The sequence below is a fragment of the Molossus molossus genome, unplaced genomic scaffold (assembly GCF_014108415.1).
Source record: "Molossus molossus isolate mMolMol1 unplaced genomic scaffold, mMolMol1.p scaffold_m16_p_11, whole genome shotgun sequence".
Classification (NCBI taxonomy): domain Eukaryota; kingdom Metazoa; phylum Chordata; class Mammalia; order Chiroptera; family Molossidae; genus Molossus; species Molossus molossus.
Window position 1 is genome coordinate 61,058,962 of NW_023425346.1, and position 14,659 is coordinate 61,073,620.

General features: G+C 39.3%; 1 protein-coding gene across 2 annotated transcripts in view; it reads left to right on the plus strand.

Annotated features, from left to right (window-relative positions):
- The window catches only part of STAT4 (signal transducer and activator of transcription 4), a 105,147-nt gene extending 90,772 nt beyond the window's left edge, over positions 1-14,375 (plus strand). The window contains exons 15-23 of one of the 2 annotated variants that reach the window (XM_036254679.1): positions 483-581; positions 5,751-5,886; positions 8,749-8,798; positions 9,461-9,555; positions 9,849-9,985; positions 10,321-10,512; positions 12,402-12,468; positions 12,833-12,941; positions 13,910-14,375. In XM_036254679.1, coding sequence (XP_036110572.1) covers positions 483-581; positions 5,751-5,886; positions 8,749-8,798; positions 9,461-9,555; positions 9,849-9,985; positions 10,321-10,512; positions 12,402-12,468; positions 12,833-12,941; positions 13,910-13,936 — 912 coding nt within the window. In that variant the 3' untranslated portion in view covers positions 13,937-14,375. The remainder of the gene's footprint in view (positions 1-482; positions 582-5,750; positions 5,887-8,748; positions 8,799-9,460; positions 9,556-9,848; positions 9,986-10,320; positions 10,513-12,401; positions 12,469-12,832; positions 12,942-13,909) is intronic. The other variant, XM_036254678.1, reaches the window with a different exon arrangement.
- Positions 14,376-14,659: the final 284 nt, after the last annotated feature.

Sequence of the window (14,659 nt, forward strand, 5' to 3'; positions counted from 1 at the left end):
CCTCACCATCTTCTATCATTAAAACTCCATATCTAGTACTGACATTAATTAGATGTCAGATCATAATTTGAATATATTAATCCATTCCAGAGATCAATTTAATACTAGATTCTTTAATGTAACTTATTAAGTTAACAGTGGCTAACTCATTACAAGCTTTAATTAGTTGCATTTTAGGCAGTATGTGATATAAGAAAGTATAAGTATTTACATGGTATCAGGAAAGATATTTAAAAGACTGAGTGAGCACTTTTGGAAGGATTCCTGTTTCTATAGCTTCTTTCCTCCTGGTAGCTTGGCTCATATATGCTCAGAAAGTTCCAGTGCCTTCACAGTCATTTTAGTGGCCAGGGCAGTGTAGACACCAGGATTGGAGGAATGGGAATGACTTGAGATGGCCCTTTAAGGGAGAGGGTCAAGTCTAAAATCAATGTAAGATTCACCTACCTGTAATAACTATGCTTTCTTTTTTTAAAAACCAGACCAGCTCATTACCTGTGGTGATAATTTCCAATGTCAGTCAGTTACCTAATGCTTGGGCATCCATCATTTGGTACAATGTGTCAACCAATGATTCCCAGGTAAAGTCTCATTCTTATTTTTTTTCCTTTAATTCTATTTGATTTGCTTTGTCAACAAAACCCATCTGCATCAAAAGATTTTATATATACATATATATAATTTTTATAAAATATATATGTGTAAATAAAATTTTGGCATGCCTTTGTGGGTTGTTTTATTTCAGAACTCCCATATATCTAGTTGTATGATTCCTCTCTTATGTCATATTCAAAGTATTATGTTCAAATGTACTTGGACCCTGAGTGAGTTCTGGCTAACGAAAGTGACAGGCAGAGAGTCTGGTCAGCTCCCAAATATGTGCATCAGAGAGAGTTCTAGGGCCATCCTGCAGGTCTGCTAACTGGGCTATGGGGAGGCTCCTTGCTCCAGAATTTGATGTCTGACTGCTGTGTTTATCTCCTCAACTACTGCTGGCCCACCTCCACACAGACTCTTCTGCAGAGGTAGAGAACTGATTTCTAAATAAGTAATTAGAATATACATCTGTTTTGCCTAACTACACTCTAATTGTACACATTTGCAAGTGGATTGTAGATTTAATCCATAGAAGTTAATTACAGATGTAATCCATACTAGGCTCTAGGTGGGTTTTATTGCCATCTTGTGGTTATTTGAGACATTGATCAAAAATTGGTCTGAGATTAACAAAGCAAGCATCAAAGCTCTTCTTTTTTATTTATTTATTTTTAATTAATTAATTAATTAATTTACTTTTGTTACAGATGTTTCTCCTTTTTCCCCCACTGATTCCCCTCTCCCCACCTCCCCGCCCTGTCCCCAGCTTTGTTGTCCATGTCCACTGTTTATGCAGACATGTATATAAGTTCTGTGGTTTATCTCTCCCCCACCACCCCCTCTTCTGGGGATTGTCAGTCTGTACCCTACTTCCACATCTCTGGGACTACCCCATTTCTCAGACTATTATGTTTATTATATTCCACAAATACGTGAGATCATATGATGCTTGTCTTTCTCTGTTTGGCTTGTTTCGCTTAGGATAATACTTTCCAGGTCCCTCCATGTCGTCTCAAAGGATAAGAGATCTTTCTTTCTTACAGCTGCATAGTACTCCACTGTGTATATGTAAAACAGCTTTTTTATTTTTATTTAATTTTTGACTTTTTTTTAAAATCTTTATTGTTGAATGTATTACAGATGTTCCTCATTTTTCCCCTGTTGACACCCTCCTCCCCACTCCCGCCCCCCTCCCGCCTTTTCCCACACTATTGTCTGTGTCCATTGGTTATACATTTAAGTTCTTTGGCCCTGGCCAGTTTGGCTCAGCGGTTAGAGCGTCGGCCTGCGGTCCGGAGAGACCCGGGTTCAGTTCCCGCTAAGGGCACGTACTTCGGTTGCAGTTTGTCCCCGGCCCTGGTTGGTCGTGCGGGTGGCAGCCACTCGATGTGTCCCTTCACGTCGATGTTTCTCTCTCTCTCCCTTCCTCTCTCTCCCTCCCACTCTATCTGTACAAAAAAAAAAAAAAAAAAAAAGGAAAAATATCCTCGGGTGAGGATAAAAAAAAAAAAAAAAAGTTCTTTGGTTTATTTCTTCCCACCCCTCCCCCAACCCCTTTCCCTTTGAGGTTTGTCAGTCTAGCAATGAATTTGTACTTCTTAATCCCTTCACCTTTTTCACCCATTCCCCCAACCCCCCTCCCATCTGGCAACCAACAAAATGTTCTCTGTATCTATGAGAATGCCTCTGCTCTGCCTGTTCACCTTGTTTGCAGATTCCATTGTCGATAGCTATGTATTCATTGCCATTTTGTTTGTTCATATATTTTCTTTTTCTTCAAAAAGACCCTTCATCATTTCATACAATAACGGTTTGGTGGTGATAAACTCCTTCAACTTTTTCTTGTCTGGGAAACTCTTTATATGGCCATCAATTCTAAATGACAGCTTTGCAGGATAGAGTAATCTTGGTTGTAGGTTCTTACTTTTCATTACTCTGAATATTTCTTGCCACTCCCTTCTGGCCTGCAAAGTTTCTTTTGAGAAATCAGCTGACAGCCTTATGGGAACTCCCTTGTAGGTAACTAACTGCCTTTCTCTTGCTGCTTTTAAGATTCTCTCTTTGTCTTGAACCTTTTACATTTTGATGATGTGTCTTGGTGTGGGCCTCTTGGGATTCGTCTTGTTTGGGACTCTCTGTGCTTCCTGGACTTGGATGTCTGTTCCCTTCACCAAGTTAGGGAAGTTTTCTGCCATTATTGTTTCAAACAGGTTTTCAATTTCTTGTTCTCCCTCTTCTCCTTCTGGCACCCCCAAGATGCGAATGTTGGCACACTTTAAGTTGTCCCAGAGGTTCCTTACACTATCCTCATTTTTTTGGATTCTTTTTTCTTTTTGCTGTTCTGATTGGGCGTTTTTTGCTTCCTTATATTCCAGATCGATGGTTTGCTTCTTGGATTTACATACTCTATTATTGAAGCTGTGTAAATTATTCTTTATTTCAGTTAATGCCTCCTTCATTTCTGACTGTGCATCCATCATTTCTGACTGGTCCTTTTTTATGCTCTTGAGGCCCTCCCTAAGTTCACTGAGGTTCTCACTAAGTTCATTGAGCATCCTTATAAGCAGTATTTTGAACTCAGCATCTCTTAGGTTGCTTACTTCCATTTCACTTAGTTCTTTTCTTGGGGTTTTGTTCTGTTCTTTCATTTGGGACCTGTTTCTTTGTATCCTCATTTTGGCTGCCTTTCTGTGTTTGTTTCTATGTATTGCTTAAAGACAGGTATGGGGCTAGCTGAGACCAGATGCTGCTTGTTTGAAAGAATTTAGGAAAACCTGAAGCAGAATCCAAGACAGGCCAATCCTATGGTTAAGCAACTGGCAACAGCTTGGGCAGGCCTGAAAGCTGGGTTTGGCGGGGCCTCAGGGAGTCACCAGGGTGGGGCAACCAGGGTGAGCCAGGTTGCTGGAGTCCCAGATATGGCTTCTGTCTGCCGCCCCAGGGAAGGGCTCACCAAAGGAACAAAGGCCTCTGACAGCACGTTTGTCCCAGAGAAAGCCCCCTCTCCAGCCCTTGCTCCAGTGCCAAACAGCTCAGTTCTTCCCTGTATGTCTCTGATGCCCCTTAAGCCGCCTCCCCTCCAATATTAGAGGGAGAGAGTCTGATTAGTCCGTGCGCGGACCCTTTAAGAAGAGCTGCCTTGGGCTCCAGCCGCATCAGCCTCCCTGAGCCTCAGTTCCTGCTGGTTTTTCCAGCCAGAAGTTATGGGGACTTCTCTTCCTGGCACTGGAACCCTGAGTGGGGTGCCTGGTGTGATACAGGGACCCCTCAGTCCTCAGGGAGGACCTTCCCAGCCGAGGCGTCCTCCTGATTTTTACCCGCCACATGTGGGTGTGGGACCAGCCTGTCGCGCCTCCCCGCCTCCTACCAGTCTCGATGTAGCTGCTTCTTTAATTCCGTAGTTGTAGGACTCCCATTCAGCTTGATTTCAGGCGGTTTTGAATGATGGTTGTTCTGTAGTTTAGTTGTAACTTTGAAGTGGTTGTGGGAGGACTCGATACCGCGTTTACCTACGCCGCCATCTTGACCGGAATTACAACAGCTTTTTTATCCACTCATCTACTGATGGACATTTGGGCTGTTTCCAGATCTTAGTTATTGTAAATAGTGCTGCTACGAACATGGGGGTACATATATTCTTCCTGATTGGTGTTTCAGGCTTCTTAGGGTATATTCCTAGAAGTGGTATCACTGGGTCAAATGGAAGTTCAATTTTTAATTTTTTGAGGTAACACCATATTGTTTTCCATAGTGGCTGCACCAGTCTGCATTCCCACCAACAGTGTACTAGAGTCCCCTTTTCTCCACACCCTCGCCAACACTTGTTGTTTGATGATTTGTTGATGGCAGCCATTCTGACGGGTGTGAGGTGATACCTCATTGTTGTTTTAATTTGCATCTCTCTGATGATTAGTGATGTTGAGCATTTCTTCATATGTCTCTTGGCCATTTGTATGTCCTGTTTGGAGAGGTGTCTGTTTAGCTCCTCTGCCCATTTTTTAATTAGGTTCTTTGTCTTCCTTTTGTTGCATTGTATGAGCACTTTGTATATTTTGGAAATTAACCCCTTATCTGACATATCATTGGCAATTATGCTCTCCCATACAGTGGGTTGCCTTTCCATTTTGATGATTGTATTTTTTGCTGTGCAGAAGCTAGAAGCTCTTCTTAAAAGACAACAAAGGAAGGGAGTGGCAAAAAGATGAGTAAGCACTTCCCCCTGTTCCCTCTTACAAAACCTCAGAGTTGTCCTGGAAACCATCAAGGTCTAGAGAAAATAGGTCAGATGTAAATAACAACATTTCTTCTTAATTCAAAGCAAATGTTCCTTCCAAAGGGAAGAATTATTTTACCTAGTTCCAGCAATAATAACAAATATAATGAGTCAGCTCTAAGTGTCCTTTCCCTTTAATTTAATGTGCCTGTTAAGGAAACAACATAGAAAATGACTCAGCCCTATTCCTTCTCATCTTCCGGTGTCTCGGCATCTGGGACAGATTAACTGCAGAGGAAGGCTGTGCTGAAGTGTGTCGTGCCTCTTCCTCTCAGCCTGCAGCGAGAAGAATAAAACCCACTAGAGAAGTCACCTGGTCTTTAAAGCCAAGAACAGCCAACACCCCTGAAATTAATTGTCATTTCCTATTTGAGCTACACACATTCAAAGCTTTTCATTCAACTCCAGGATGTAAGAGAGAGATAAGATACTTCTTTGTTCTCCAGCTGAAGAGTGTAGTGTTGCTGCACTTCCTTTGGCATCCTTCTTTAAGAAAGGCACCGTCCCACTAATCATCTAACCATCCGAGATTCTGTTTCTCCTGGATTCTGAATCTGGAGACACAGATCACACACAGCTCCTAAAACATAGCTGCACAGCCAACTTACAGAGTCTAGCATAAAAACTAATTCAGTGGTTAGAGCATTGGCCTGTGTGTGGAAGGAAAGATCATGGGTTCGACTCCCAGTCAAAGGCACACACCTGGGCTGCAGGTTCATCCCTGGTGCAGGAGGCAGAAAACTAACTCTGGTTTCTCTTCTTTATTCTGTATTGTTAACTTAGGTTGGCCTATAGAGTTTAAATCAGGAATCCTACATATTGAATTACAGTGTGTTCGATGTGATTAATAAATAAAATGATCATTGTAACTCTATTTCAGAACTTGGTTTTCTTTAATAATCCTCCATCTGCCACTTTGAGTCAACTCCTGGAAGTGATGAGCTGGCAGTTTTCATCATATGTCGGCCGTGGCCTTAACTCAGATCAACTCAACATGCTGGCAGAGAAGCTTACAGGTGAGAGCTGGTAGATACAGAAGACTTACCTCTGTTTTTGTTACTCAAGTGTCTTAAAGAACCTAGTTGATATTACCACTATTAACAATAATAGTGATCATCACCATTTATTGAGTGCCAGGCACAGGGCTGAATGCTGTATTATCTTTCTTTTAAAAGTTCTTTAAGACAGAATAATGATTATTTAAGGTAGAATAATCCATTTTGTAGATGAGGATATTAAGTAATTTGCCACAGCTGCATGACTAGTTTGCAGCAGAGTCAAGACACGGGCTAGGTCTGTCCAGTGGTAAAACCCCTTCCTTTCCATCCCACACTCCAATCTCCAGGGTGTTTTTATGCCATTTCCACTGAATATAATGTGAAGTCTTAATGGTGCCCTGATCTTTCATATTAATATCACAATGGTTGTTGACCAACTAGAAAATTGCTGATTTCAGGGTCACAAAATTTAATAGAAATTAAAAACCACTAGCTAACACAATTCTTTATATCAAGAAAATTTCAGTTTTGACATTTCTAACTCTTGCAAAATAGTCATTGGTACTCAGTGTAGTGACTGCAGTGTTAAGCTTTTTCTAAAAGAATTTTAAAAGATATCTATAGTTTGGCAACTTTGGGGTAAACACATTTAGCACCACAAAAGAGTTCAAATTGGATTTATATACATTTCTAGTTAAAGCGGGGCCAAAGATGCATTTTTGCAGCATTGAAAATGTGTGTTATTTGCAGAAAGAATATATGTACCCCCATGTTCATAGCAGCACTATTTACAATAGCTAAGATCTGGAAACAGCCCAAGTGTCCATCAATAGACGAATGGATGAAAAAGCTGTGGTACATATACACAATGGAGTACTATGCAGCTGTAAGAAAGAAAGATCTCTTATCCTTTGAGATGACATGGAGGGACCTGAAAAGTATTATCCTAAGTGAAACAAGCCAAGCAGAAAAAGACAAATACCACATGATCTCACTTATTTATGGAATATAATAAACATAACAATCTGAAGAATAGGGTAGACCCAGAAACATGGAAGGTAGGATACAGACTGACAACCCTCAGAAGATGGGGTGGTGTGGGGAGGGAAGAGATAAACCACAGAACTTATATGCATGTACACATAACCGATGGACATGGACAACAAAGCCGGGGATGGGGTGGGGAGGGATGGGGAGGAGGATGTCAATGGGGTAAAAAAGGAGAAACAGCCCTGGCCAGTTTGGCTCAGCGGTTAGAGCGTCGGCCTGCGGTCCGGAGAGACCCGGGTTCGGTTCCCGCTAAGGGCACGTACTTCGGTTGCAGTTTGTCCCCGGCCCTGGTTGGTCGTGCGGGTGGCAGCCACTCGATGTGTCCCTTCACGTCGACATTTCTCTCTCTCTCTCCCTTCCTCTCTCTCCCTCCCACTCTATCTGTACAAAAAAATGGAAAAATATCCTCGGGTGAGGATAAAAAAAAAAAAAAAAAGGAGAAACATCTGTAACAGAAATAAAATTAAAAATAAATTAAAAAAAAAAAAAAAAGAATCGATGGCCATATAAAGAGTTTCCCAGACAAGAAAAAGTTAAAGGAATTCATCACCACCAAACCATTATCATATGAAATGTTGAAGGGTCTTTTTGAAGAAAAAGATAAAATATATGAACAAACAAAATGGCAATGAATACATATCTATCGACAGTTGAATCTACAAACAAAATGAACAGGCAGAACAGAAACATTTTCATAGATACAGAGAACATTTTGTTGGTTGCCAGATGGGAGGGGGGTTCGGGGAATGGATGAAAAAGGTGAAGGGATTAAGAAGCACAAATTTGTTGTTAGACTGACAAACCTCAAAGGGAAGGGGGTTGGGAGGTGGGAAGAAATAAACAAAAGAACTTATATGCATAACCAATGGACACAGACAATAGTGTGGGAAAAAGCAGGAGGGGGGTGGGAGTGGGGAGGGTGTCAGTGGGGGGGGGGGAAATGAGGAACATCTGTAATACATTCAACAATAAAGATTAAAAACAAGTGAAAAAAAGAAAAAAAAGAAAATGTGTGTGATTTGGTTAAGTTTGACCTACAGGTGATGCTGGGTTGCCATTTGTACTGTAACTATATATGATCAATAGGTATTTAAATAGATCAGGGCTTTAAGCTGTTACAAAGTTTACTAATGTAAATATCCTTTGGATCCTTTTTAAATTCATAAACCACAGTAGTAGAAATTCAATAGAAAATTTGTTAATGAGTGAATAAATATTTTAAATTTGTAGCATAGATAGCCACCATATACTTTCAGATCTGTATCAAAGTATTCCTATGAGTATAGTTTTCTTAGAAATTTAGGTAGAAACTGCTGCATCCTTTCACTGCCCTGGATTAAAATGGTGAGTGGCTCCTTATTGCTTCATAGATCAGTAGTCCATTCTTTTCATGGTAGTACTAAACACTCCTGGTAATCTGGTTTCATCTACTTATTGCAAATTGATGTTACGTTTATTCATGAATATTAGGCGGCTCTTACTGTCTTCTATATAAAGCCATATTCACATCCCCTGTGCTTCATCCTACATTATTCGTGGTACTGGAGTGTCCCCGTCCTTCTCCTCTGACAATTTATTTCCTATCCATTCATGGAGGTTTGGTCCTAGACACCTACCCCCTTCCTAAAGCCATCTTTAGGTGCTCCATGGAAAAGACTTCTCTTCTAGATAATAAATTGTATATATTTTTACTGTTTCAAGCATTAAATACATTGTAAACACATAGCATGTGCTTAAGAAATACTTGAAAGATGGGGAGAATCTTAATTGAGCACAAAATTGAAGAGTCTAATAGTTTAATAGAAATTTTATTCTTTTCTTTCATTTTAGTCCAATCTAGCTTCAGTGATGGTCATCTCACCTGGTCCAAGTTCTGCAAGGTACAAACAGGGGAAGCGGGGGACATCATTTATATAATCTTTTTTTAATAGCACTCCTTTGTTTTCCTACCTAACAACTGTAGATACTCTTTTAATGTCAACTGCAGCCTGCATTTAATTTGGAAAGATAAAAATGTTTTTAGATTGAGAAAATACATTATAAACAACCAGCTGGATATTGATGCTGTTTATAATTTTGGCTATTTTTTTTTTAATGTTCCCATTAAGATCTTGTATATTCCTTTTTATACTTGCCTAAATATTTCCTTCAGAGAAAAATCCTAAAAGATTTTTGAGCAAAGAGTTAAAGAAATATGTAAAGCTTTTAATACACATTGCCCAATAGCCTCATAAAAAAATTTGTCTGAATTTACAGTCCTGACCGGAAATGAGAGTTCCCCTTACCCTGTGTCCTTGCCAAAATTGGTTTTTATCATTTTTATATTGTAAATATGATGAGTAAAAATGTAACAGTGGTCCTTTTTAAGTCTCCATATCATAATCTGTATTTTGAGGATTTTCTGGATAAGAAATTTTTAAAAAGAAACTCTAAAGTGTTATCTCATTTGAAGAAAATCTTTCAGTGAAAAAAAGGAACTTGAATTATTATATCAGCATTACTATTGAAATAATTATTGTGCTATATTTGTTTATTATAATAGGAACACTTACCTGGTAAATCATTTACCTTTTGGACATGGCTTGAAGCAATATTAGATCTAATTAAAAAACACATTCTTCCCCTTTGGATTGATGGGTGAGTTACAGGTTATATTTTGCATATGAGTTCATTAGGTTTTTATTTTTATGCTGTTGGTTTTTCCTTTTCAAACATGATTAGTATTGGGGTGGGGGAAATAGCTGCAATTTCTTACATTCTTCATAGAATATTGATATTTTCTTTAATCTGTATAAGAGTATTTCAGACACAATTGACTTTTGGATACACTCAAAACAAATTTAGGTCTGTTCTTTGTGAATGAAATAAATGTAAATCCAATAAATTACCCATCTTTGATCAGATAAAACTATCAATTGTTCCATTTTTAGGTATGTCATGGGCTTTGTTAGCAAAGAGAAGGAAAGACTCTTGCTGAAGGATAAAATGCCTGGGACCTTTTTGTTAAGATTCAGTGAAAGCCACCTTGGAGGAATAACTTTCACCTGGGTGGACCACTCTGAAAACGGTACATGCTCACTATTGTGTATTCCTGTGAAATTAGCATTGAGTTTGGTTACTGGTATTTCAGTTGTCACAAGTGCATGGTGTGTTGTTGTGTTTTTCATGGGTTCAGTGGGTTTGAATATTAGTTGTTACAGTTGTCCCAGAACACAGGGAACCATGAATTTCTCACAGCCTGCGTGGGTGTCCTCTATTGTGTGGTAATCCGTCCTGTCCAGACTGCAGAGGAGGGCTGGCATTGTTTTATACCCGGTGATATGCAGATAATGTGGGCAGGAAGAACAGCCACAAAGAATGCCTGCAGAAACCTTAAAAAACCCCAGCTTGCTGTTTTTCCAGGAGAAGTGAGATTCCACTCTGTAGAGCCCTACAATAAAGGCCGGTTGTCTGCTCTGCCATTCGCTGACATCCTTCGAGACTACAAGGTTATTATGGCTGAAAACATTCCTGAAAACCCTCTGAAGTACCTATATCCTGACATTCCCAAAGACAAAGCCTTCAGTAAACACTACAGCTCCCAGCCAAGTGAAGGTTAGAGTCCTTCTGTTTGCTTTTTTTTCTTTTACATTTTAGAAAATAACCTTAAAGTAAATGAAGTTCCTCTTTTTATGTTTACTTTGATCATTATAAGATCCAAGGAGTATGTGGAGGTCAAACCTTAGCAAGGAAGTGGCATCTCAGCAGTTCCCAAAAAGGGACTGTCAGGGCTAATCTGTAGCTGTAACCAGGCTTCACAGTGGCCCCTTACACCCACTGGTAGAGTTTTGGTTTTCTCCTTTCTTCTTTTTTTTTATCCTTACCAGAGGACATTTTTGCATTTATCTTCAGACAGAGTGAAAGGGAGAGAGGGTATAAGAGAGAGAGAGAGAGAGAAACGTCAACATGAGAGAGACACATCAACTGGTTGCTACCCACACGATCCCAATCCGGGCCAGGGACAAACTGCAACCAAGGTACATGCCCTTAGTGGGAACCAAACCCAGGTCTCTCTGGACCGCGAGCCAATGCTCTAACCATTGAGCCAAACTGGCCAGCGCTGTTTTTTGTTTCTTAAGATTATACTTATTTTTATTAATTTATTTTCATTACAGATATTTCTCCTTTTCCCCCCATTGACACCCTCCTCCCCATCCCGCCCCCACCCCTAACCCCCCAGCATAGTTGTCTGTGTCCCTTGGTTACAAATATGTGCATATAAGTTCTGTGGTCTATCTCTTCCCTCTTCCCCGTGCCCTTCTTCTGAGGTTTGTCAAGCTGTACCCTACATCCATCTCCTTCCTTCTATGAAACTACAGACTTCGCTTCTGTGACTAGGGGGGGGGGGGGGGACAAAAGAGAAAGTAATGATGAGAAAGCCATTAAAAGTTAAGCAAGTCTGGTTTTTTTTTTGCAAAAGAAGCCCAGGGTTTATAAGCTTTATGTATTTTTTTACCTTACTGTCTCACAAATCAGTATTGTTTATTCACCCAGGAGGGGACAAGGGAGTCTACATAACATCTCCCACCTCCTAGCCTACCAGTAACAAGTTTTGATATCCTGCCTTTTCTGGCTATATGTTAATGGCCTAAAATAATACCTGGCCAAAAAAGGCATTTGGTAAATATTGGTTGGATATATGAAAGACATTCATGAAATTAGCTACATGACTGTAAGTTCACCATTCTGTTTCTTTAATGAAAGCATAAACAATCCATTAAAATGTTCATCTATAGCAACTAAATCTATGCACTCTATCTTGTAGAATATCCTACAGTGGTCACGCCTAGAGGGTGACTTGCCATCCTACTTCATCCCCTTCTGAAACGAACAAACAAAAAATAAAACAACAACAACCCCTAAATGTCTTTACCTGATCAAAAGGCACAATAAATGTCAATGAAACAAACTGTAGTTGAAAAATTATACAGTTGGTCCAAATTACAACTTGACCAAGAACAAGTTCAGAAATTTGGAAAACATTTCCAAGGTTGAAGTTTGCACATTCCTGTGACTACAGTACAGTAGTACTTTTAGTAGCACTGATGTCTGTGCAATTCATGTAATTATAAGATTATTATTGGTGTCAGTTTTAATGAAAAGAACTGAATTACTACAAATCCCCCAATACACAAATAAATCAGTTCTTATAATCAAACTTAAATGTAACACAGGAGCCAGTAATGTAGTTGATTCCAAATTTTTCTCATGCATGTTAGAAACATTAATATGTGAAGTTAGACTGAACCCTCCAAGAGATATATTTTTCTCTTCTTGCTTACTTCATGCTCATCTAAAATACTCAACTAAAAAGTTTTGTGAATCACTGAGCTATTGTATTATCTCTCTTATTTAAAGCATTACTTATATATTTCTAGATTTTTTTCTAATTTTATCAATAATATTGATAACATGTCTCCCAAAACTGTGCCTTTCTTTTCCAGTTTCAAGACCAACAGAAAGGGGAGACAAAGGTTATGTTCCTTCTGTTTTTATCCCCATCTCAACAATGTAAGTAATCTTAGTTGCATGTGAAATATTATTATTGAATTCATCCAAAAAAAAAAAAAAAAGCTTTTCTACAGAAAATTTAAGGGTAGAGCAGAATATAAGTGAGAATAAAGCATTTTAATGCTCAATATCCCATTTTCTTTAATACATAAAGCTAGTCTTCAAGACATACCACGGTCTGTCATGACTGGAATTACTGAGTTGCCCTTTTATATTCCATATTAGGCTGAGTGCTGTGATAGCAGATGATGAATTAGACATCTTGGTGTCACAAATAAAGGCCTAGAAATGAGTTCTTGACACAGTAAGTCTCCATGAGCTGATTTTTAATCCTCTTAAATATTTCCCTTGTTATTTCTTCAAGCCGCAGTGATTCATCTGAGCCACAATCTCCATCAGACCTTCTTCCCATGTCTCCAAGTGTATATGCAGTGCTGAGAGAGAACCTGAGTCCCACAACCATTGAAACGGCAGTATGTTCCCTTTCTTTGCAATGGCTGGTCAAGGGCAGACCTAAATAAACAAAGGTGGTGTGTGGAGCAAAGGGGCTGAAGTTCAACCGGGGCTGTAAGAAAACAAATTCATTAGCATAACACAAGGGATGTCTGTATGGTCCTGTGTGTTGCTGATAATCCACATCAAAAGCAGACGTTTTCCCTTGCTTCAACTGCTTTAAATTCTTTCCATCACAAGCCACCACAGGGCAAAATATCCCTGTACCTCACTCAAAGACACTTTGTCCCCAATTCCACTACTGGCCCCACTTTCCCCACTTTGGCAGACAATACATATTAGTCAATATTTATAAACCTAGTTATTTTAGCAGTTCAAGCACCACAAATTTCCATTTTTCTTGATAAATTATTGCTTGCATTGTTCATCCTGGGAGCCTCTTCAAGTAGTGTATGAATAACAATTAACAGCAGTATAATAATACTCTTCTGAGAACTAAGTCATAATCGTAAACACAATGAGATTTAGGATGCATTCCACCTGTTCTTATACCCCAATACTGTGAAGCAGTTCAAGCACCCACTTTACATGAAGATGAACATACATCAGAATAATAGAATCTTGGAGGGACTCTAAGCCCCACGAGATTTCTATCTGACTATAAATCAAGTAGGTTTTAGTCCTTCTCTTGACTTCTAGGGATGAAAAATCCATACTCTCCTTGAACAGCTTATTCCATTATTAGTTGTCCTTATGTCATTTAGTTATGAGAGAGCTTTTGCTACATTTTACACTCATTTCCTCTTACTTTTCAGTGGGGTGAATAAACCTTTTTAAAAGTTTTCATCTACTTAAAAGGTACCTTAGTAGTTAAATGCTAGACTGTTTATGGAGTATTTGGTAGACACGAGGATGTTTACAAAAGAAATAGTGATTTATTTGCAAAACAATAGTTTTCTCAAAGGTCATTTTCATTTTTCAATTTTAGATGAAGTCTCCATATTCTGCTGAATGACAGGATAAACTCTTGACACTCAAAAGAAGGAAGGAAATGAAAAACTTTAAAGACTGGTCTTTGCCAACAATCACGTCTTATTTCTTCAGCTTTGTATATACCCACGCAGCTGAAGTCTGAAGCTCTCCTGAGGGCCGGACGGCCCCAGCTGGGAGTGTTGTGATTAAATGCCAGAAACCAAAGCTTCAGAGAAACTTGCAAGATAAGACACTTTAAAAAACCAAGTGTTACTATAGTATTAACTAAAGACTCGTTTGTTTGTATTTGTTTCATTTCTGATTTTGTTTCTCCTGTGTTACTTATGATTTTGGCTCTAGAGGGTTCAAGTGTTAAGATTTCAGAATAGGTCAAGAAAAACAAAGTCACACTACATTACTCAAAAACCAGCAGGAGTACCTGAAGCCAAATAAGCCAGTGTCCTGGGTTCCCGCAGGTAAGAGTCATCACACTAGATACAACATGGAAATAATAAGGGGGCATTAACAGCAGGAGTTCAAAGGGTACACAGGGGTGAATTATGAAGCCTCTTGATTGCCATGTCAACACTGTCCCAACTTTGGGGTTCACAGCTGCTGAGATCACTGCCAGGGATACCTCCGTTGGGGGAAAGCCCCAAAAGTCTAAATTTGGGATCGGTTCCAGAGAACTGACACCTAACCTTATTCAATCTCGTAAAAGCTTTAATAGGAGAAATTTACACACATGGGCAAGGCAGCTGCTCCC